Source organism: Anas acuta, chromosome 1 (assembly GCF_963932015.1).
Source record: "Anas acuta chromosome 1, bAnaAcu1.1, whole genome shotgun sequence".
In the NCBI taxonomy this organism is placed as follows: domain Eukaryota; kingdom Metazoa; phylum Chordata; class Aves; order Anseriformes; family Anatidae; genus Anas; species Anas acuta.
Window position 1 is genome coordinate 137,349,472 of NC_088979.1, and position 23,353 is coordinate 137,372,824.

At 36.3% G+C, this 23,353-nt stretch overlaps 1 protein-coding gene across 24 annotated transcripts in view; it reads right to left on the reverse strand.

Annotated features, from left to right (window-relative positions):
- Positions 1–7,191: 7,191 nt before the first annotated feature.
- The window catches only part of PLEKHA5 (pleckstrin homology domain containing A5), a 168,230-nt gene continuing 152,068 nt past the window's right edge, over positions 7,192–23,353 (reverse strand). For 12 of the 24 annotated variants that reach the window (XM_068659365.1, XM_068659402.1, XM_068659407.1 and 9 more), the window contains 7 exons: positions 21,014–21,129; positions 19,587–19,796; positions 16,900–17,061; positions 15,445–15,572; positions 14,452–14,597; positions 13,137–13,221; positions 7,192–10,122 (listed from right to left, as the gene is read on the reverse strand). In XM_068659365.1, coding sequence (XP_068515466.1) covers positions 10,104–10,122; positions 13,137–13,221; positions 14,452–14,597; positions 15,445–15,572; positions 16,900–17,061; positions 19,587–19,796; positions 21,014–21,129 — 866 coding nt within the window. In that variant the 3' untranslated portion in view covers positions 7,192–10,103. Of the gene's footprint in view, positions 10,123–13,116; positions 13,222–14,451; positions 14,598–15,444; positions 15,573–16,899; positions 17,062–19,586; positions 19,797–21,013; positions 21,130–23,353 lie in introns of those variants that run through there. The other 12 variants (XM_068659375.1, XM_068659607.1, XM_068659575.1 and 9 more) reach the window with 4 other exon arrangements.

Genomic DNA, 23,353 nt, shown 5'->3' on the forward strand with positions numbered 1-23,353 from the left:
TAAGGCTTTTTTGACTATGCACAGGTTGATTGAGTTCCAATACTGTTTATTTGAAGCACTAGGAAATATAAACATGAACATTTGGAAACTTGCATTATGCCCATGCTGATTATCACTAATGGAACAGAAATTTAGCTTTGACACTTCCTGTCTTGGAACTAGCACCCTAATTTAAATATCAGAGATGCGTGCTCTCAGGTGAACCCTACAAGCCATGTCTAAAATCCGGCCTCCCTGGGACAGATGGCAAAATTCCTGTTGACCTCAGTTGGGCCAGGATGTCAAAAAGCCCAAGAGCTGGGGAACTGAGCAGTTTTGAGAAACACATAGCAAATCCTGATATTGTCAGCCTATGGTGAATGGCTGCAAGCAGGTGGGGAACTCTTATGTATCACAGGGGAGACCCTAAGTTTTACTGTGACCCTCCCGTAATTCAGAATTTAAATAGTTCAGAGGGTCCCTCTCTCAGGAAGCTTGGAACATGCTGCAGAATCAGGAGACCTAAAGCCTAAATTAGCTTAATGCCCCAATGACCTGCCCTGCAGATGTGCTACGTGTCTTCTAATAAGTAAAGCAGCGATTCCCTCTCCTGAAGTCTGTTCCCAGCTCAGTTGCTCACATACTCACCAAAGCGGTAGATTATATAGGACTCCACAAACCATTTTATTATTTTGTCCTGCAGCAATTTAAGCATGGTTAGGGTGGGCTAAATAGACTCTCTTTCACAGGATTTCTCTGAGCTCTAGTAGTCTGTCTCTGAAGCCCTCCACTGAATGCTATTGTGAAACGTATACATACATGGAGTGCCTGCTACAAGTTTTTAATCACATATTGCTTGATGCTATTGAATCTTTGAAAAAATATTGTTTCAGAGATGAATGTTCATTGTGTCCTTAATAATTTTTGCCTATTGACACATTTAAATTGTATTCAAGAAATAAATACCTTCCAGCACTACTTTTCCTAGGCAGTTCAGTGACTCCAAACAATCTACTATACTACTTAAGATAAGATACAAAAATGTGGCACTATAAATTCTTAGCAATCTGCTTCTTGCTTGGTGTATCAGGACAAATGGCAGTGGTTTTGCTTTATATTACATTCAACAAGATAATTTATCAGAACCATTAACTTCAGAGTTGAATTTCTAGATGGGTTTGGCAACGCTAAGTACTTGTTTCATCTTGGTGAAAAGTAGATTCAGTTATTTAAAGCCTGGAGAACACAGGAGGCATTTTTTATTATAATGCACTTCAGAGCAAGGTGAAAAAGATCTAATTTTAAATGTAGTGCGTCTTATGACAATTCATGTCTACAGACATGTCTTTCACATAAAACTGGGAATGACAAGTTGAGAAAACTATTTGATTTAGGTTGTGCTAGTGTGTGAGAGGCACAATGAAGAGGCATATATTCTATAATAAGTGTAACTCAGGCACTGAAAGGTGTTACAGTAGCAGCTCTGTAGAGAGCGATGACCTACTTCTGCCTTGTTTCTTCCAAGGAAAATCCTTTTGTCCCCACTTCAAGTCACAGTTTCTCTGCTCCTTGCTACTTTGAGCCCCCACTTCCTAATCTTACACAAATGTTCCTCAGCCATATTTACTTTCCAATTTCCCTCACAGCCACAAGTTACATGTAAAGAGGCAGCAAAGCAGCCAGTTTAAAATGGGACTTTACAGAGGAACCTCCCCCCCACCCCAATTTATTTTCATGTGGTTTCATGTGGATTAAGTGCTGGACCAACAACCACAAGCCATTTGTCTTTCAATTTTGTTATATTTGCACGTCTTGGAGATCTTTTTCATACTACTACAGTCAGATCTGGAGAGTTTCTTTTATTGCTCTGGATGATCTCAGTCCATCACCTGCACTCGACTGCAGTAACTTGCTTTGGCATATTGCATGCACATTCTGTTGCATACAACTTATTATTATCAACTTATGCTCTGTAGTACAATATATATGTAAATCTAAACAACATAGTTTATATCATGCTTAAACTATGATAAAAAGAAACATTGGTTTAAAAGATATGCATATATTAAATCATGAAATATTTGAGTTACTCCCCTCCTCCCTTACCTAATTATAGTATTAATGAGCAACACGCTGAATTTCGACTGAGATGCAGTAACCACAAGAGGTTGGGCTCTTGCACAAAAGATCTCCTGTCATAATGTCTGCAGTATGTGTATATTTAACTTTTAATCATAAAAGCTGTCCACCTGAAACCAAGGGGCTGCTCCCCTTAGGGCTCAGGTCTGCTGTATGAACATGAACTCTGTTGCCTTGATTGTATGAGACTCCAGATTCAGACGAGAATATATTCTCTGTTTTTCTGTAGTTCCAGTTTAATATGACTATCCAGTTCCTAATGGTTACTGTGTATGATAAAGCAGCAGCAATACCATAACATTTAAAAGCCACTTTATCTTTATGGTTGGTAAAGCAACCCTATTTTATGGGGCAAAAGAAAAGGCTCTGAGATGTGGCTACAGCCCTGCAGAGAAACCTGTTTATGCAGAGTCACATTGGGAACTTCTTTCATGTAGTTTAAAGTATCAGCCCTTAATATTTGAAAATACACAATAAACACACAACACTGGATCATTGAGTATGGAGGTTAATAAAAATACAGCCTTGCATTACCATTAAAAAGGCTCTAATTTTTCTTCACAGGTTATTAGTTCACACAATGAAATAATCTCCTTTCTTATCCTGGAAACACATGCATAAAACAGCTCAGATAACATCATTTACATACGGGCTGCCGCATACGCATGTTAATGTCTGGCAGTGAAAAGTTCAGACAAGTTTGTAATCCCAGATTTCCTGTGCGTGCACCACACCCAGATTCCCAGAAAGGATCCCAAAGGGATGGGGACACCCCATGTCACCAGGGTGGCAGGTCCGCTGCTCTCTGCACTGTGTCTGGACAGCTTGCAAGTCACCCAGTTTCCCAGCACACAAGACTCGTGACAGTTCTGGGCATTTTAGCATCAGAGCTCTTTTCAGCACATGTTGGTATTCGTGTGTCGCAGTTTCTTTTGTCACTCATTTCTGCTTGTGGCAATCTTTCTAAGCCTATTGTGCACCCTCCGCTGCCTTTGTTGGGGTTACTATATTGCTTACTATTGGAGCCAATCTGCATTCCTATTTAAAGTGCTATCATGTCACCCATCACCAATCATTTGCTTTCATCCCTTAAAACTTCCATACAATGGCAACCACGCCATGAGGACAAAAGCTGGAGCAGAAAGGGAAAAGAAGCAAGCAGCAGCAGCAGCAGCTGGGCTAAATTCATCCTGCGGGGTCCTTCCAGGTGTGCTCTCCACCTCCGGCTGACAGTGTGCATTGCTTTCCTGCCCCTGCTTCCCCTGGCAGCACAGCTTCGCTTCCCATCGCAGGTACTGGATACGAGCTCACGGCAACCACTTTAGAGTCAATGCCAGCAGGTAGTCATACCAATTTTATGGCACAAGCCAGTGATGCTTTCCCTACCGAAAACTGCAAGAAAAAGGGAAGACAGTGTGGGAGGAAAAAGAGGGAAAGACTCTTATTGCAGTAATAGTGATTGTTAGCAACACTTTTCTAAGCAAAAATCCAGCTTGCTGGGCACCTTTAAAACCACCAGCATATAGCCCTACTCTTGCTGGAGGCAGCCATCTCATTAACTGACTAGAAAGTCAGTTTGCTGCAAAAAAGACAAAGATGCAGTTAGAGCATATGAGGGCTTTGGAATTGTCCCAAAAGCATGGAGCATTCCTAAGCACTCTGGGATTTGCTACTCCTTTTGCTACTATTTTATCTGGGATTTGCTCATATATATAGCCATCCTCCTAACAGTTTAGAGCTATCAGCTGTAAAGAGATCCAAGACTTCTCAGACTACCTATAACTAGTTGCTTGAAAATGGTGCAAGGATTCTGTGCAAAGGTGAAATAACTTAAAGTGTTCTAGCCTGCAACCAGGCATACTGGGAAAGATGTATAGTAATTCATGCAGAGCACTTCTCTGAAACAGATCTCCGAAACAGGCATGGCTCAAAGCAAAGCTTTAAACCTTTTACAAACCTACCTTTTACAAACATGACCTTACTGTGTTTCATGGGGGCTACAGGATTTTAATGAGTTAAAAATGACCAAAATGACACAACTTCTGTTCCCCCTTGTCCTAAATTCTGTGTAGTTAATGAAATGAAGCTTAGCTATGTTGTATTTTGCTGGTTACACAGAATGGAATAGCCTTCAGACCATGGATGAAAAGTACTAAATAAAATGTTGTGAGTTCACACTCATTATCCCCTCATTTGCCAAAAGTTCCAAATGTATATTATACAAATGAGTATAATTTTCCCAATGTTGTGATTTGAAAATTAATTGATTCCTCTTATCTAACACTGTGCGCTACATGGTTGAGAGGCTGATTCTCTATTAACTCCTGTCTTGTAAATAATGATCAGTATCTCATATGTAACACAGACATTTTGTCTTTATTACAACACTTACTATTTGCAGCATAATGCACTAGAAACAATAGTTACAAAATAGTAGTGTTGATACAGGCTTTTTTTTTTTTGATACACTTTTTTTTTTTTTTTTAAAAAGGTGCTTTTAGATCAAACAGTTCCAGGTTTCCCAGCAATTTCCTAGCTCAAGAAAGGACAACTTTAGCTAGTCCCCACTAATACACAAGTTTGCTTTAGTGCAGTACCAGTGCCTGCATGTGTAAAGTCTCTGGAACAGCTTCCAGGCAAGAAATGAAACATGAAATATCAAAAGTCACAAACACCAGAAAAAGTTAATTGGAAAGTTCAGCTTTTATTTTTTTCTTCCCATCTAGATATGACCATTACAGCACTTAAATTGAGAAAATGTAATAGCCGCTAGTGGCTCTTTCTAAAACAGGTTGATAAGCATGAAAATATTAAAAAAAAAAAAAAAAAACACAATAATTTATCTTTAAAGCTAAAACATCTGAAACACCCTCCTTGTTCTTGCTGACTTTGGATTTTACCAAGAAGGAAGTTGCACGATACACAGGACAGTCCATTACACATGCAGTAAGTGTCAAGACTGAGCAGAAATTTGTGTCATGACAAGGTGACTTATGAGCTGAGAGTTGCTGAATTCTACGTTTTATTTGCAATCACTTTAAAATGTACTTTTGTCAACTAATGGCAGTGTTTTTTTTTTTTTTTTTTTAAAGTAAATTCTTATATATTTGTACCTACTATTTGATTTCTAGTAATGGTACTAGTACTTTGAAAAAATCTTCTCTTCTAAATAGGCTTTATTGCCTGAAAACGGGATATTCATATGCAAGTTACTTGGAAGTACTGGATGCCTCACATGATAATGTTTTGAGTCTTCAAGATATTAACTACCTGAACTTTTTATCAGTTTCAAGCAAGAAACTGGTGAGCTGGATTCAGTTGTCTCTGTGCTTCTGTAGGGACAACTGTTGTATGGATAAGGCATTTTTTCTGCATGAGAAAAGCAGATTTTACACACTGGGCTGAAGGAGTACATTTAAAATTGCAGAACAGAGTTCTGCAATCAATTCCCTGCAGTTTATGAAAACCACCGGGTGAAAGATGAGGAACAGGTATTTTTTGGAAGTTTTCAGCAACCAAATCTCTAGGTCAGAGATAAATTTTGCTTCTTCTACTTATGAAGTTAAACACGCAGGGTCTGGATTTTTCTTCCCCTTTTAAACTACACTAATTTCACCTTCAAAAGAGGAAGAGGGTGTTTCCATTTTTAGTCTGAAATTCTTTGAAGTATTCCCGTTCCATAGAACAGGGATCTGGATAGAATTTGACAAAAAAATTAATTCCTTATTTTAGGTTTGGTTTCGGCAATAAGGAAGTTAATGAGATCACATCTGTTTTTGTCCTGTTATACTCTATAGCAGTCCACTGGAAACAGCACCATTTGCCTATAGCTTTTTCTTTTATCCTCAACAGAGACTAACCCAGTCTAAACACTGTTTATAAACACATCCATAGCAAGACTGTGCCATGAACCAATTAGCAAACATTGTGATGTTACTTACCCATAGCTACAATTAAGAGTTGCAGTTCCGCAACAGCAGCTACCTGATGTCTAAGGCAGACCTTAAGAACACTTTGTTTGGCATAGGGCAGAATGGAGAAACATCTCCAAAAACTACCAAAAACTTAACTCCACAAGTAACATTTGAATACCGATACATCTGGAACAGCTGGGTAACAAGTTGTGCACCTCAACTTCAGAAAGCAGCTGCTTTTAGCCTTCATTTTGAGCCAGATATTTGCTTTCAGCCACCAGTATATTCTATTTTATTTTGTAGCAGCTTCTTCAGTGTTCCCATATGGACAAGTTAAGCAGTTCCAAGGATATAACTGCAAGTATATATAATGCTTTTTAGAAGAAATAGAGGCCAGATGTTGCTTTTTTATCTTCATGTGTATTTATCCCTTAAAAAAAGTTAAATTGTTTCACATAGTATTAAAGCCAGGTATAGGCAATTTGCTCATAGGCCATTTAAATGTCAACTTTCTAAAAGACAGAAAATAACATTTTAACCTACAATTCAAACTGAAATAAAATGAGACTACCCTAGAATAACTTCATAAAATAAATACAGCAGAATCCAGGATCACGGGGACAAAAGAGAATTGTGCAGAAAAGGCGTGGTGACCCATTTCTGAGATTTTAATGAGTACTATTTATGGCTTTATTAGAAAAGAAAGAAGTTACTTCATTGTTATAATACAGTTACAAGTTTGACGTAAATGCTATCCAGCACCACCACTGATTAAAGACCTTTCACTCTGCTGCTTTACACCCCCAGGATATAACCTAACCCATCCATCCAAACACTAGAGAATTTAGTACATCTGTTACTACCACTGTAATCCGTTAACATCTCTCTTGTATGTACTCCTGGTTACTACACCTTGTGGGTCCAACAGGGTGGGTACTAATTCCTTCTCAGATTGTCCAAGAAAAGTAACTTAAATAAAAAACACACTGGTTTTAATTTCCCTGATTTCCTGAAAATAAGGCATTATTGCACTAGTTTAATGGCAGATGTTTATAAGAAAATATTAACCGATTACTCTCCCCCTCCCCCCACAATAATACTTATGAGCTCTTTCTCTGTGAGACAGTCCACAACATACAAAAACTGCCAAGACACCAACTACAACTTTTTGAGTAATGTCACTTTATTAAGGGACTGAAAAGAATCACATTCTCTAGTAGTCTTGGAACAATGCAAACGGTGAACAAAAGACAAAAATAGATGTAATTGGTTCCGAAAAGCATGAACATCTGTAGAGAATGTGTTGTGTTATTCCTAAGGACTCTTGCTTTTGAAAAAAAGCACATGTTCTTTATATACAAGTGTCAGTGCAATAGCCAATAAAGCAATCAGAAATATAAAAATATCCTAGATACAAACTTAAAATAAATGTTTGAAAGCTGACAATATCAGTATTCTGATATTTCTATATATCTGGAAGGAGTATGATCACTGGGATGAGTTATTCCGATGAGGTAAGAGACATTAGATGCTCTGTGATAACACAAAGCCATTAATCTTTTTCAGTAAGACAAAAATAGAGCACCCAATGAAGCTGCAAGTTTTTGCTGCAGGTGCCCACAGGAAGTGAAATTACAGTCTGTGAGCATTATTACATTCCTGCACCATTTATATTTGCCATCTTTGCCAAGAGTTGTACCAGCAAAAACTTGCAAATTCTCCCACCCTCCCCCAACTTCAGTATAAACTGTACGTACTGTGCAGATATTCCAAACTGACAACTGCTTTAAACACAGACAAGATCTATAAATGTCCAAAAACCACTTAGTCATTCTTTCCTTTATTGGTTGCCATTTTTTATTTTATTTTTTTGGCAGCAAGGACAGGAAGAGATTGCAAAGCTTGACAGCTGAATAGCTCTCTCTATAAGAAGGAGAGAACAGGGTGTGTAGTATTTGTTTTGCCCCAGGTGTTTCAGTGATGACACTGAACTTAAACCTCAGCTGGCTGAGCTATAAAAATCACATTCCTCTTGTTTGCTCTGCAGTTTGCATGGAAGGATGCAATAATCTGGGGCTACTGTTCCAACAAAGGAGGAAAGGCTATTTGGTCAAACTTTCAGCTAGATACTGTCTGCCTACATCATGATTCATCTTCTTTCCTTCAGCCATCTCTTTCAATATGACCCTCCAAGCTCTGCTGCTAAATTCTGCCTCCTAGTTTTTAACTTTTCAGAGAAAAAGGCAAAACGACAGGTAGACAGCACACTGTGTCCTTTGTGGCAAAGAACCCCAGGAAGAACTGACAGCAGAGCAGGGAGTAGCAGAAGAGTACAATGAACACAAACTCCTTTTTAAGGTGGTAATGGGGATTTAATTTCAAACTGTGTGTCAATCTCAGGCACTCCTCTTTGGAAAACACTGAATTATATAGTCTCTAGTACATCAAGATTAACTCGAACAGGATATGATATGTACGATAAAAAAAGCACAATGAGAGCTGGCAGTCGCATTCTTATGAAACTTTCCTTACCACTTATGGCACGCACATGCATTGAAGCACACAGCAGTTGCTGGAATCTTTAAAGGATTTCTTAGCTTTACATCCTAGACTCAAAAGCTTTCCTTTTAAATCTTCTCATTTTTCATCATTCTTTTCTAAACCTCTTGTCTCAGGCAAATTGAGACAGCTGTGCAAGATGGAAAACTGAAGCTAGCAACATCTGTAGTGTGATGACACTTGACAAATGATTTCAGGTTTTCTTTCGTTTTCTGGAAGATGCTTTGCAGATGTCAAAGCCTCAATGAATCATCATACATCTCTCCTTAACCCTACTGAATGTGGCATTCAACATTTCCAAATATTGAATTACTGCTCACCACACCCCAGCAAGACAGGCTATTACGTCTCAAGTAAACAGGCAGGAAATGGAGGCACACAGAATGACTAAGTGATTATTGCAACATCATGATACACGTCTGGGAGAGTCAGAAGCTGAACCTGTATTTCTTGCATCTCAGTCTCATGTTGTCTTTTTGTTGTGTGTTGCAGCCTTTTTCTTTCCCATAGAGGAAGACTGGAATCTCTTAAGAGTCTGTCACTGCTACTCTGGTTGACAGGTGATGTCGCCAATGAGATAAGAATCGTTGCATTCCCCACATCAAAAGGTGGAACACACTGTATGACATCTGTTTGCTGGAAGAAATACTAACCATAGAAGTCCTTAAGAACATCAACATTTATTTAATATGATATAAAAGAAATGAGATATGAACAATCGTATCTGAACAGTAAGTGGTTTCTTATACTTACATCGTATGTGCTCATTGTATAGTATATACACAATGAACATAATTACATTTTTACACAAACTAAGCACTGGATTGAAAACCTGCTTATTGCTGTACACACCCTAACCCAAAGGAAAAGCCCAGTACCTCAAAATACCTACACTCCATTTTATTTAAGAAAAAGTAAGCACTAACATTAATGTATTTGTTGACAGAAGTGTGGCAGTAACTGCTGACTTTGCAACCTGACCAAGAAGTAATTACAGCAGAAACAGGACATATTTTACTAAGCAATAATAAAAATGGCACATTTTAAATATATCTATATGCATATATATATATAAAAATTTTACAAATAAAATGTTAAAACAATAAATTGTAGTGTTTAAAAAGTGTAAAACAGGTTTAGTGGTGATATGTAAAATTAACTGTTATGCATCTAAAAGAAGCAAAAAAGTAAACTTATATGATCCGTAATTAAAAGAACGTTAATTCTGGAAAACAAAGTTCTGACTGTAGGCTGCACATTAAAAAGAGCCTTTATTTTATGTGCACAGAAATCATAGCAGCAAGCTGGTATCAGGAGAACAATCTGAAGGTTGTTGAGTGTACATGTGGGCCATTAAAGCTCTCTTGGAATAAACATTTTCCAGGAAGTGATAAAATGATGCTCTGTGGCCAAAAGCATCAGTACTATGAATTTCATAGATTTAAAATATACTGTACAATATCTTCTCACATTTCCGTCGGTCAGGTCCATACATCTCAGGCATGAATTGTTTCAACAGAAGCCATTAGTGCTGGAAGACAGACATAGATTAAGTTACTCTATTTCAGCAACAACAGAATATTGTATAAAATAATTCCTGGGATTAAACACAGCATGGAATTTCTGACCTCATCCTAGCAGGAGTTATCAGTGATGTAGAACATCATGAAGTATTTTAGGTATAAGTTGTTTCCAACATCAGTTTTCCTGATCATTCTCTGACATCAAGAAGCAGAAGTAAGCTTTTTTTTTTAAATTTATGCAACTTTGCATGAAAACCCATTCTGAGAGTTTTATCTTGATTTACTTAACTATCTCCCAACATTTTTAATATAAAAACAGTAATAGTATCCATGACCCTAACTGTTTTGACAAATGACAGGTACAATTTGAAAAGGGAAGCAACTTTATTTGAGTGCTAAACTGTGATGTCAGTGTAGCTGTGAAGTGCTCTGAAGTTCAAGTGCTCCACCCAGAGATTGCTGCATTTTGGCTATTGCTGAAATGACTTCTATAAATAGCTTTTAACAGTTTGTTAGTAGAAGTGTCTGAACTTTCGATACAGGTGCTGCTTAAAATTTCATTATCCCTCCATTACTCAGTGTAAATGTAATGCTTAAAAAACAACAGTGGTATGCACCCAGATTCTCTTCTGCAAAGCAAGAGCCGTAACGAAGTAGCTTTGTGTTAATGGTTTTTTCCTGAGTCTTAGGATATCCTATGCCACCAATTTCCTATGCCAAATTCTCCTGGCATTGTGCCAAGAGTATCATTTTACTAATTGACCGTATAAGCTAAATATAGGTATTATTTCATTATTTTCTGAAATCTACCATACATTTTCCAGATGCCGTGTATAAACAGGACTGATCCCACAGCTCTGAATTTCCCTCCAGTGCATAGTATTTCTTGCATTTGAGAGACACCAAATTCTTGTACATTAAAAGACCTATCTTTCAGCACTGCACAATACTGGAATGGCAGCCACAGAAGGCAAGGGGCAGTAAATGCTGCAGGCAAGCAGACTATGCCCCTTACATCTTCTGCGTATACTAGGCCCTGCTCGTGGATTGAATTTGTTTTGGAGCTCCTAGGAAACAACCAACAGAGGCATCAAGCGCACCAAAGAAATGGGGAATGCACATGCACATTGTTGAATAGTTTTTCCAACTCAATTCAAACACTGAACAGCCAAAAGGGATATATTTTAATTTCTGAAATCCTTGCTTCATTATAGCTGTGCATAAGCAGAGCATTAGTTTTACAACTACCATCCCAGATGCTCTGTTTTGCCATAAGCATAACAATACAATTATATTGTTGCAAAAAGTAATGTAGAATCATACTTAACATGGAAATGTTATACCTACAGCACTACCTGTGAGGCTACATCACACTGTGGACGTCAAGGCTTAGGCATTTAATTACAAAGCAGATCACAATAGGAGTGATTCATTTTTGCTAATCTCACATTTAGCATAAATACTTTAAAATAAATTTGCTAATCTGATCACTGGAACCAATGACAAAAGGTGAAAGCAACTTAATGCAACTGGTAAAAAAAAAGTCCTGGTGAAGGTACAGGTTGCTTTCCCTTTCAAGACAGGTGTGCTGTAACTACAGAAAGAATTCAGCAGTGCAGTTTCAGTCACACTACTGACCTGAAACTAAGTTGACAGGGGAATACTTGTCCTAGTTAAAAATAATATGCATAAGAATGCATAAGCATATACAATAGAATTAAAAAACCATTAACACAAATCAGCATTTCCAGAAAAACTGAACAGTCCCACTTTTTTTTTTTTTTTTTTAAATAGTTCCACAACAATGCTTTTGAATAAAAGTACAATAATCCAAACTAAATTTAATTATGGCAGACTGTATCCAGTAGGAAGAAAGGAACATTGGTGTCAGTATTGAATGTAGTCTTTTCATGCAAAACAAGAAAAAAATGAAAATATCCTGCCCCCCCCTTTTAAGAATATTAATAGATTCCCGCATGTAGTTCATGTAAATAAGGTATTTAAGATGACTAATAAGTCTAATTTTGCTAAGATGAAAGCTTGGCAATACAGGCTGGGCAGTAAATAAGAAAATGTATTTTCAGATCTCCCAAAGGTAAGTGACTGGAAACATCTCAAATTTAAAGTTTTCTTAAGTTGCATTAGCTATGGCATTTAATGTTATCATTGAAACAAAGCTCATTCTTTTAGTAGAAAGCTTACTTAAACAGTTACTTCCTGACAACAAAATGTTGATTGATTTAAATGCTGGCAAAGTGCTAAAGTGTCTACATTGATATCATATTAGTTCGTTTAAACACTCATATAAACAAATATGCTTCCTTATATTACCATTTCCATTTATTGAGTGGGTAACACTACAGGTAGGAACATGTAAATCTAGCCAAACTCATGCTTTGTAACTTCCTAGAAAACACCTAAGATGAAGGGAGAGAAGCTGTGTAGAGCTATCTGTATAGAAAGAAAAAAAATACGGTTTTGTAATTGTTACATTTTCATCCACCCTTAATTTTTTCCCCTTCCTGTTTGCTACATTTCATTCATCCATGCACTAAGCCATAAACTCTTTGGACTATTAGACCACTCCCTCTTACGCATCGCTAAGAGATCCAGCTCTAGTTGCCCATTACCCAGACTGAAGTATCAAGATTCATTTGTATCTGAACAATGATGTTCACAGCATAATTGGGTATCTGTTTTTTAATAGCTTAGGTCTCTCATGTAATACAAATTCTCTTACCTTGCCAGTTGTGGAGAATGTGCTTGATAAGCCAATTAGTCCTTTCTTTTTGTATTTTAATATAGTATACATTACTTGCAAGCAAGTCAGTACATTTATTTGTTTTGTTTTATGGTTAATTTATATTCAACATTGTAGACACCTTTGTGTGTCTCTTGCCAAATACTGTCTACAGACATTTCTCAGAAGGATAACAACAATATAAACACTCAGAAAAAAAATATTAGAGAAATGGCAGGAGGGGTGGGGAAAAAAGACGTACTTCTCTGTAACTATACACACATGAAATGTGATCCTTCTGTGAGCTGTGGTTGTGTAGATGGAGCTGGTGACAATAACGATTCTGGTGAAGAAGGCAAACTTTTCACTGCGAGTCATACAGCAAGATAAATAAGAAAACAAGTTACAGAAGGCAAAAGCTAGCTGGTCTGAAATCATGATTTCAAGCCATAATAAATATAAGATTGACAATCATAATTTAAAACCATAATACGTATAAACAGAACTAAATGGAAGTTACACAAGTTAAGACTTCAGATCTGATCAACACAATGAGTACAACTTCAGGGGAGAAGACAGCTGTTCTCAACAAAGATCATTTCTTTCAAGAAAGAAAACATCCCAGGAAAGACTCAGGCCTTTACAAGACCAAAAGAACCTCTCAGGAACAAACAACAGACACATGAATGCTGATGTGTTATGTTACAAAGAGGAAAAAATATGTACAATTTAACTACTTGGGACACTTCCAGACCCACTTTTATATCCCAGCACAGATTAACTAAGCATTTGTTATTCTGCCTGGCACTATACAGTGCATTGTTAAATGGTTCTGGTTTTGATTATCAAGTCACAGAAAGGATTGCTGACTGCCCTGCAAAGGTCCAGGTCACCTTTTATGCCCATATATTGAACCATTTGCTTTACTTAACCATTCCCATCACCAAATACCTTAATAATGTCTTAAATTCTATTATCTTCCTCCTCTCCTACCTGCTCCCCACTCATTTTTCTCTTTGCAAACAATTTTGCTTTACTCCAGCTTTTCATTCTAGCAAAACACACCACCAAATGTTTTACCAGTCAGATAGTATCTCCTGTTTCCTCATCTGTTCCTTCTTCTGAAAAGATGACCAACCTGATCTTTTACTTGCTAGTTGAAAATCTACAGAGTATATTGGAAACTTTCAGATTCCTCAATCTGTGCAAACCTGAGGCCATCCCTGACTAGGATGTAAAGGTAAATAGTCTACACATATCCAAGACTGAGGTGGTGTTCTACAAGATGAACAGGGAGGGATTTGCTCCAACCAAATCCAATAATAATACGACTCAATTTCTGGCAATAGTCAATTAATTCCCTGAATTAAATGCAACCACAAAATCTACATTAAAACCTCAGAAAAATGGAATTTCTGTAGCTATCTCGTGGGAATCTACTTTTCCCTGTGTTATAAAAACATATGCACAGCACCTAGACTAGCTCAGAACTTTCAATTCAGAATGGTTTCAGAGCATCAAAGGACATGTAAAACTTGATTTCATTGTGATGATATGTAATGTATAATTTGTGCTTTAGTCAAATGTTTTTCCATACCTGCTGTTGCCTGATTTCCTTTTGAAGACTGTGCTGCTAATTCAAACGGAGAGATAATCCCTCCTTGCTCTTGAACACTAACTACTTCACTTTCTTCTGAACTGGTTTTGGGTTTGTGGTTTGTAACTGTGGTTACGCTCTGCAAGCTGATTGAAAAAAAGCACAGCATTTAGAACTCGCTCAAACTTAATTTCAGGTGTTAACCACTGATGAGTTAAAATTTAATTTTCTTCTGTTAACAGAAAAAAAAGTTGCAGTAGGCAAATTTGTGTAATATAAATTAAATATGTAGTTTCAAACACATCTACCCTATAAGGTTAGACTTAAAAAAAACACCCTAGAAACCAAATTCCCTTCTTTTACATAGCCATACTGTTTCCCACTGCATGATACCTATTTTGATGAAGCATGCTATGAGATAGTTATGATCTAATGTAAGAGCCCACTTAGGGTCTGCAGTGTAACTGTAGAATCTGTACAGCTTAAAATAATGTTATGAAACATTAAAGAGTAACATTCAAAACACAATATTTGTCTAGTTCTGTAATATTCCTAAACTGTGATGTAAAGGTTAAAGCAGGAGGTATAAACTAAACTGTTTAACCTGTTCATAAATGTGATGTTTTCCTAAATGTCAGTAGTGAAAAGCTTATTATAGAAGCTCTGGATGAAGCTTTCATAATAAACTGATAAAGCTTGAACTGATGTTACCTAACACATTTTTTAAGGTAAAGCAAGATTATGAACATATTCTATAACTAGGACAATACCTGAAAATAAGCATCTCCCCTCCCACCAACTCATCACCTCTTACTGAATCTTGGCAGGGAGTTAGGTTTCTCACTAGATTTCTCTATAGGTGAACCACTCAAAAACATATAAATATACCTTATAAGTATTTACGACAGTATTTCATTAGTTGCTTAGTATGTTCAACTAACAAATGCAATATGTAAGTTTAAAATAGCTCTGAACATCTTGTTTTGTTTTTACCTTATATCACCATCATGCGTTTTATCCAATTTATTATTATTTTCCTTTTCTGCTTTCTCTTCATTATTCATGTCTTTTGAGTCAGATACAACATGTGTATCTGATAAAATATCACCAGTTTTTGTCAGCTATAAAAAAAAATTGAAATCATGAAACAGAAAGCTGTAACACACAGTGGTAGATAAGAAATACAGTATCAGGAAACAGTTTTATTAACAGACAAATTTTGCCATCATGTATACTTAGTAACTCAGAATTACATAGCTTAAGAATTTTTTTTTTAATCAATACCATTCAGGTTAATAGAGTTATCCTGAAACTTATACCAGAGGCAATGGGCAGGGCTTGCCTTAATAACTTTCAGAACTTATCTGAACTCTTCAGATTGCAGCCTGCCTAAATTTTGTATGCTATATGCTATCCCGCTCTTCAGAATGCCAGAGATTCCAGCAACTGGAGTACATTGCAGAGGAGCTTGAATTAGATACCTGAGGTCTGATTAGATATAACTGGTATTAGTGTATTACGTAATACTCCTTTAAGGGATTTGCGTACTTAGCATAAAACAGTAGACTCTCAAAAGAGAGTATTCTTGAAGAATAACAACAAATGCTAGGTATTTGATTTTTATCTGTAAGAAATGTTTTAAAATAGCTAAATATAAAATTGGAAAGCAAAAGGAAAAATAAGGGAAGAAAAATACAGATTGAAAAAGAAAAACTTACACACAAAGAGATTAAAAAAACAAGACACTGCAAGTAGGATATAACTATGTGGAAATACTTTCTGTAATCTGTTCTTCACAGTCAGTTTGCTTTTGCTTAGTGTTCAGGGCACTTCACTACCAGAAACACCAACGTAACTCACTGTCAATTGAATCTGAGACTATTTCAAGACAGAAATAAATCTGATGACCAAACAGCATGAACTACAGTTACTGCCTAGTTCCATGTATAAATTGCTGTGTCAGCTTTATTCTGCTTCCTGTAAAGTATTTGGTGCACTAAAGCCGAGCAAACAAAAAAGTCAGATGTATTAAATGATCATCAAAAAATACACACACAATGATTATTAAAGATGTATCAGTAGTGGGTTTGTTTCCAAAGATGTAAAGACCATAATTTTGTCATTTTCCAGTCAATCAAGATAGTAACAGATAATTTGAAATTAAATAAAGTTAATTTAAAATTCAATAAAATTAATTTGAAATTAAAGTTAATTCGAAATTAAGATGAAATTTAGGAAGGCTATATATAAAATAGTTCAATTTCTAGGCTACTGACAGATCTGAAACACTTTTGCACTGCTCTACAGAACATTTGTTTATATAAAAGATATCTTAATCTTCGATGCAAAGGAATTTTGCTTGATCTCCCACACTGAGGTCTGTGTTTAAAAATATTTTTCTATTGAAAGACAGGCTGATGAACAGTTCAATTAAGGACAGTTTAGTACCTCTTTAGTAAAACCCGAATTATGTTCTTGTTCTCCATCATGCTTTAGTTGTGCTGTTTCTTCTCCAGGACTTCCATTATTTTGTTTCAAATTATTATCTTTACTGGTGCTCTCCAGTTCCTTTAGTATGTTACTAGATACATTATCATCCTTTTTCCGATTCTGTAGAACAAAATTGATATATAAATGTGTACTCTTAAAAAGTTATTACCATTTCAGTTCTGAGTCTTGTACTGTGCTAAAAAAAACCTACTTAAACATCTGATCTCAAAACAATCTTTTACATAACATTCCACTGCAAAAGACACCACAATACAATAAGGGTTTTTTTTGTAAAACTTATAATTTTCTAATTTTTATGTTTCCTAAAGCAATCAACCTAACCATTTTTTTCTCTTCAACACTATTGCACTTTTTTCCCACCCATAAAAATCCCCAGCATTTCCATCTTCTGAAACTACGTTCATATTTAGCTTAGTAACACACAGGTTTAGCAGTATTCTTATTTGTGATCATAGGCCCTGATATTTTTTAAAAATACTTTTTCCTGGTTAAAAAAACCAGATGGATAAAAATATGCTCCTAGTGCAAAATTCACAGTGCGCTCGTATGCTCATTCACCAACTGTCTTGGGTATCTTCCAAGCCTATGCTGTTAACTGATTTAACAGAGGACAATATAACATCTGATAATGGCAGAGTATGATCAAAAAAAAATATTCTAACCAGGATATTATTCCTAAAAAAAACAAAACAACACACAACAAAAAAAAAACCACCAACACACGCAAACACTACACATAGAATACAGAATACATGTGAACATTATGTACGTGTATATATATTACACTATGTATAACTAAAGTTCATACAAGTCAAATCAAACTAAGTACTAGGATGAATATCAATAACAATTTCTTAGCAACTTGCTTTAATATTTTGGTAATAATTTAAAAAATACATATTTGTTTATAAAATATGTTTTTCCTTTTATTCTTCAAAAAAATTCAGCTGAAAAAACTTCCAGCAGTTAAACGCCACTGCATCATTTTCCTGTTTAAAAATAAATAGTCACAAAAATTAAACTTTTAAAAATAAGAACTATTGCTACAGTATAATACCTCCTTTTGGGGCCTTCTGATATATTCCCTTCTAGACGGACAGAAGTTGTCATAGGAAAATGGTTTTGTATCATGGACAAATAGCCAAATACTCAGTTCAGACATGCTCCCATTTATTCTCTAAATTTTTCTTCTCAGCTCATCCACACAGAACTGATTTTGCACCGAAGACTGAAGAACATGCTGAGATGAACAACATCCTTTTGAATTCTGCATAGCAGGTAGTGCTGCCACTAAGGATTTGACAACTTTCTCACCGTGCTTCCAATGTGCTGGCAAACCAGGTATGACACATATGACTAGTTTGCTCATATGGAGGTATGAAATAACTGAGGAAGGTGTTGAGGCTAGTGACACATGTGAAAACTACTAAAAGAAACATCTGCAAAGTTTTGTACTTCCTCTTCTTGAGAAAGGCAATGTTAATCACAAAAAAAAAAAAAAAATGGAGGAGCCACCCCCTTCCTATGTGGCATTCCTGATTTCATCCCAAATGCAGATGTTCTAATGTAAAAGGAAAACTTGAATTTTCAGTGTCTTCTGGGCATCCAGTATTATTGAATGAACTTTTGTATAGCTCTAATAACAATTCAGCATGCTCAGAGGAAAAAATAAAATGCTAAGATTTGTTTTATTGACCTCTAAATGGTGCATTGCATTTGATGTCTAGGTGAAACAGATGTTAAAATATGTACAAAACATAAAAGATGGTATTCACATGTAACTGTAAAAAAAAAGACAGCATGATCTGAAGAAAAAAAAAGTATACCAGAGGATAAAAGAGGTAACTCCTTGAAGCTATTCAAAATGAGAACTAACTTCCTAACTCAACAGTTAAAAAGTAGCAGTAAAACCTACTACACTGAACCTATTTTATTTTTGTTTTTGTCATGAGGTTTGTTGGTTGTTTTTTTTTTTTTTTGGTAACATCTCCCTCTTTCCCTACCCTTATGCATTTAATGAACTCAATGCTTTGCCTTAGATGTTTAAGAATGAGTGAAAAACATAAGTGAAAGTTTTATTTTTATGTATTTAAGGGTTCAAAAACCACAACTAGAGTGCACCATTATAAATATGGTAATGCATAATAGCATAGTAAAGAGCTACCATTATAAATAAACATGCCTATCTAGAAATGTTTTATAAATCATTTTACTGATGTTTGAATATATTACATGACAGAAAATCTTCATAATTTACACATCAAATGAATCATAATCATCCCTGATATTGCTTTTAGTCACAGAGATTGCAATTTGATGTTGTTTGCAAAATTTGACAACAAACATAACTTGTTAACAAACAGCACAATGCACAATCAAACGTGTAGATTTGAATTACTTATTTTCCAAAAAGAAAGGTGATTTCTATTATCATTAGGTATTGACATGAAGAATGTCATCTCTCTCTCTTGTGTCTGACAGAGAATTGTGACTGTCATTTTATATGAACAATCGCAAATAGACAGGTACCTATAGTATCACGTGACTTTGGAACCAGAATTACTCCTTTTTTTTTTATTTTTATTATTGAGCCTATTAAATGTTTTGAAGAACTTGGGACCAACCTGTGCTGATTTGAATGGATTATCTCTTACAAAAGACAGACTCTGTGAAGGTGACTGGTCTGAAACACCAATAATATTTAGTCCTTTTCTCTTTTCTCTCAGGCAAGCTTGTTGGTGTCTTTTTATTCTTTCCATCTGTTCCTCCACAGTCATTCGAGGACGTGTGCTTTCTGCAAGACACAACTGCTCCACTGCACTTCTTGGTCTTTCCTTAAATGGAAGAATATATAGATTTTTTTAAGAGAAAGCTTCTAAAATGTTTAGCGTATCAGAAAAGGTCACCTAATAGTAATTAAAAAGCAGAGGAATAGTGGGCAAGTAAAGATTTCCTATGTATGCAAAGAAAGCACAAGAACCAATGATTAATAAACACAAACATTCGAATGCACTTTTTTAAACAGTGACATTGTGACCGATGATAAACATCAAGAGAATAGGCAGATGCTTTCTCCAAGTCTTCCTCTGAAGCTGAAATAACTTACCAGACATTATACCAAAGCAACACAAGCTACTTGATTGAGACAGAAATGTAGCTGAAATTTAATGATCAAGGACATTTATCTAATATTTATCTAATATTCACTTCTACCTTTTCATTCCAAGAAAAAGTACAGCTGGACAATATTTAATGGCAAGTGCAGGCTGAAACAAACTAAATTTAGCACCACTTAGAATACATAGTTCTAAGCACTGCATTACTCTTGAAATAACAATGATTTTAGTTGTATTCCTGAAATTCACTGTTTTTCAAACGGCTGCATTCAGTACATTCATAACAACTGATTTAACTTCTGAAGTGAATTGTTTCTCCAGTTGACACCCTCTCTCCTCCACCATTTTTCCTACTTCTCCTCTTCTGTTCATGTTACAAAAGTTTTTTCCCCTTTTGCCTGAACTACATGCGTCTGCCTTCTGCCCAGAGACAACAGAACTCTCTAACCTGAAATTCCATGCTTATTACTCACTTACCGCTTCATTTTCTGTCTGCTTTAGTTTTAGCCCAGATCATTCTAGTAATAACAAACAAAAGGGCATTTATTATACAGAGGTTGATAAGTTTCTCCAGACCCCAAATTTGTCTTTCAAAAGTTTTAGTCTAAGATGCTTCTTGTCCTTTCAGCTCAAGCGTGAACTTCAGTTTTCAGTTGCTTAGTAGATTTATCACTACCATTTAGTTCTTTGCCAGCTTCAGTGTAATGAAATCTCTGTGCAGTTTAACATACATGACCTTTACAATTTTGTCATTCTTTCTACAGCTGTCTCCATTAACCTAGTATAACCTAGTATATTATATCTTACTTTACAACGCAGTGATTTTTATCTAAAGGAACTTAAAAAGGTAACTACAACTTTTAAAGTAACTACAGAAATTAAACTTAGAAATTAGCACATCACTATCCATCAACACTTAATTTATTTTAAAGTACCGTTCTTAGATCTATCTTCTTATTCTTCCTTAAAGTGACATAGGATGCTATTGTTGAAGACTCTGGAGTTGGTGATTTGGTTCTGGGTGGTACAACTCCCACAGGAAAATGTGAGCCTGTGAAATAGTAAAGCAATATGCTAAGCACTACACAAAACATCACCAAAACAGAACACTTTTCTAGAACACTGTTTGTCAGCCTTGGAAACTAAAACTTACGCCTAACTCTGATGCCATTTGAGGTACACAGGCAGATGACTAGCTCCAGGCATGAGGTTAGGCTGAGAAATCCATAGTTAACTACTGTGCATGGCATGAGAAATTGCTGGACACGAAAATAGCAGTGAAAAACTGACAAAAGTTGGACAGCACTGTGTGTAGTGGCTGGATTTCACAGATAGTTAAGAGAGAATTGTGTGAAAGATGGCCAGACTTCAGAGATAACTGGAAGGCAGTATTTGGGACTATATGTGGAATACAATTTGCAAGGTCAGCAGTGTCTAGGTAACCATGTAAGTACAACCATTTAAGGTGTTGAAATAGCATTGAAAATTTTAGAAGTATCAAAGTGGGACTAATGAAAAACAACCCACCCATAATAACTTGTGGGAAGGAACTAATGCTGAGTAAAGGAGAGTGCAAGGCAGATGTGAAAGAGTAGGCACAGAATAATACAGAAGAGGGGCATATAGAAAGGGTTAGCATCACACAAGCAAGCTGTTTGTCAGTATGCTTATCTGACCAAGCCCTGTGCCTGATTATTACATCTGTCCTATCTCATATTAAACTATATTCCTATGTATTTTCCATGTGAGTAGGCTTTCCCTTCTGTGTATGAGTGCCAAGAGATGCTAGTCACCTTCAAGTCAGGCTAGCTTTCCAGCAGGGTAAGAGGAGTGGGAGACAGCTATAGAGAGATCACAGGTCTGGGGCCAGAGATGGCAAAGACTGAAGGTCTGCAGGCTGGCTTCCAGAGAGGCCATAGGTCTGGACCTGCTATCCAGGAGGACTCTGTTGTCTATGTGAGATCCTGACAAACTTAAGGCAGTAAGCAGGATACAAGATGTGGGAGTCAGCTGTCAAGAGATTTTAGGTCTGAGATGTGGATACTGGAGAAACTCAGAGTCGACTGCAGGAGGGACCACAGGTCTGGCCACCTCCTGGAGAGGGACCCACTGGTGTGTGCACATGTGCTTATATCTATATGGGTATAAGGTCAGCTAACAAGCTTCGCATATCATCTGGGGGCAAGTGAGAACAGGGTCATGCTATATGTGTTGTTCCACTTTTTTTGAGTGCTGTTTTTGTTTATGCAGCGCTTGCAATGGCACTGATCTCAAATCTGTTGTTTGGTTGTGGTTAGCCATGTCTGTTCAGTTTGTGTGCTTTTGCATGGAGGGAGCATGTACTCTGCCTCGCAGCTCATTGTACGTAGGGACAGGGAACTGTAGTAGCCAGGCTGTGTCTGGCTGGGAGCTGAGAATATTTTGTTTCCTGATGTCCACCACATATTCAGCCTCTCCTAATAATAACCTACCACTGGAGTTTTTCTACTTAGAGAACCCTTGCCAAAATGTAATTAAGCTAGTAGAAAACTGACGTTAAGACCTACCAAAATATATATATACATATAATTAGATAACGCATGCTTCATTCTTCCTGCTTGATACATAAAAGAAATCAAATTAAAAAAAAGTTTTCTTGCTGTTTTTGCCTAAAATAATAAATGTATCTTTTCTGATAGCCAAATTATTTTTCCTAATTTTTCCTGAAGTCACAGAGATTTCAGGGGATTGACTGACTCAGTGAAGTCTCAACTGTGTCTCCAAATTGTTCAATAGGCTGACAAAGTAGTCTGCAGTTATTTGAATGCCAAACACATTATTCAAAACACAAACTATAAAACAACAGTTTGGGTCTCCTTTACACATGAAAAGGATAAAACACAGCTTAAGTCCATTTTCCTTTTGTGTCACCTTTATGTGCCACTCAGGTCATAAATATTCCTTTGCTTGCAGAGAGCTGCAAGGGTTACTTTACATAGCCCCATTAAAACTTTTCTCTTTGATTGTTGACACTTGAAAAGAGAGGGAAATGGCTGACAGAAGAAACATGAGGAGTGTCTAGTACAGTAACACGCACAACAAACTAGAAAAACATTTTAGAAGTTTCCTCTGAAATTTACTTAGTTTCCTATTTTGGATGCTTAGTTGTGTACTTTGGATACGCCATTTAAGCATGACTTCTTAACACAACAAGAACAGAAAATTTCAGATATGAACTCTGAGTTTGCTTCCTTTTCAGCTTACAAACTGTTAAAATAGAACGGCATAAAAATGTT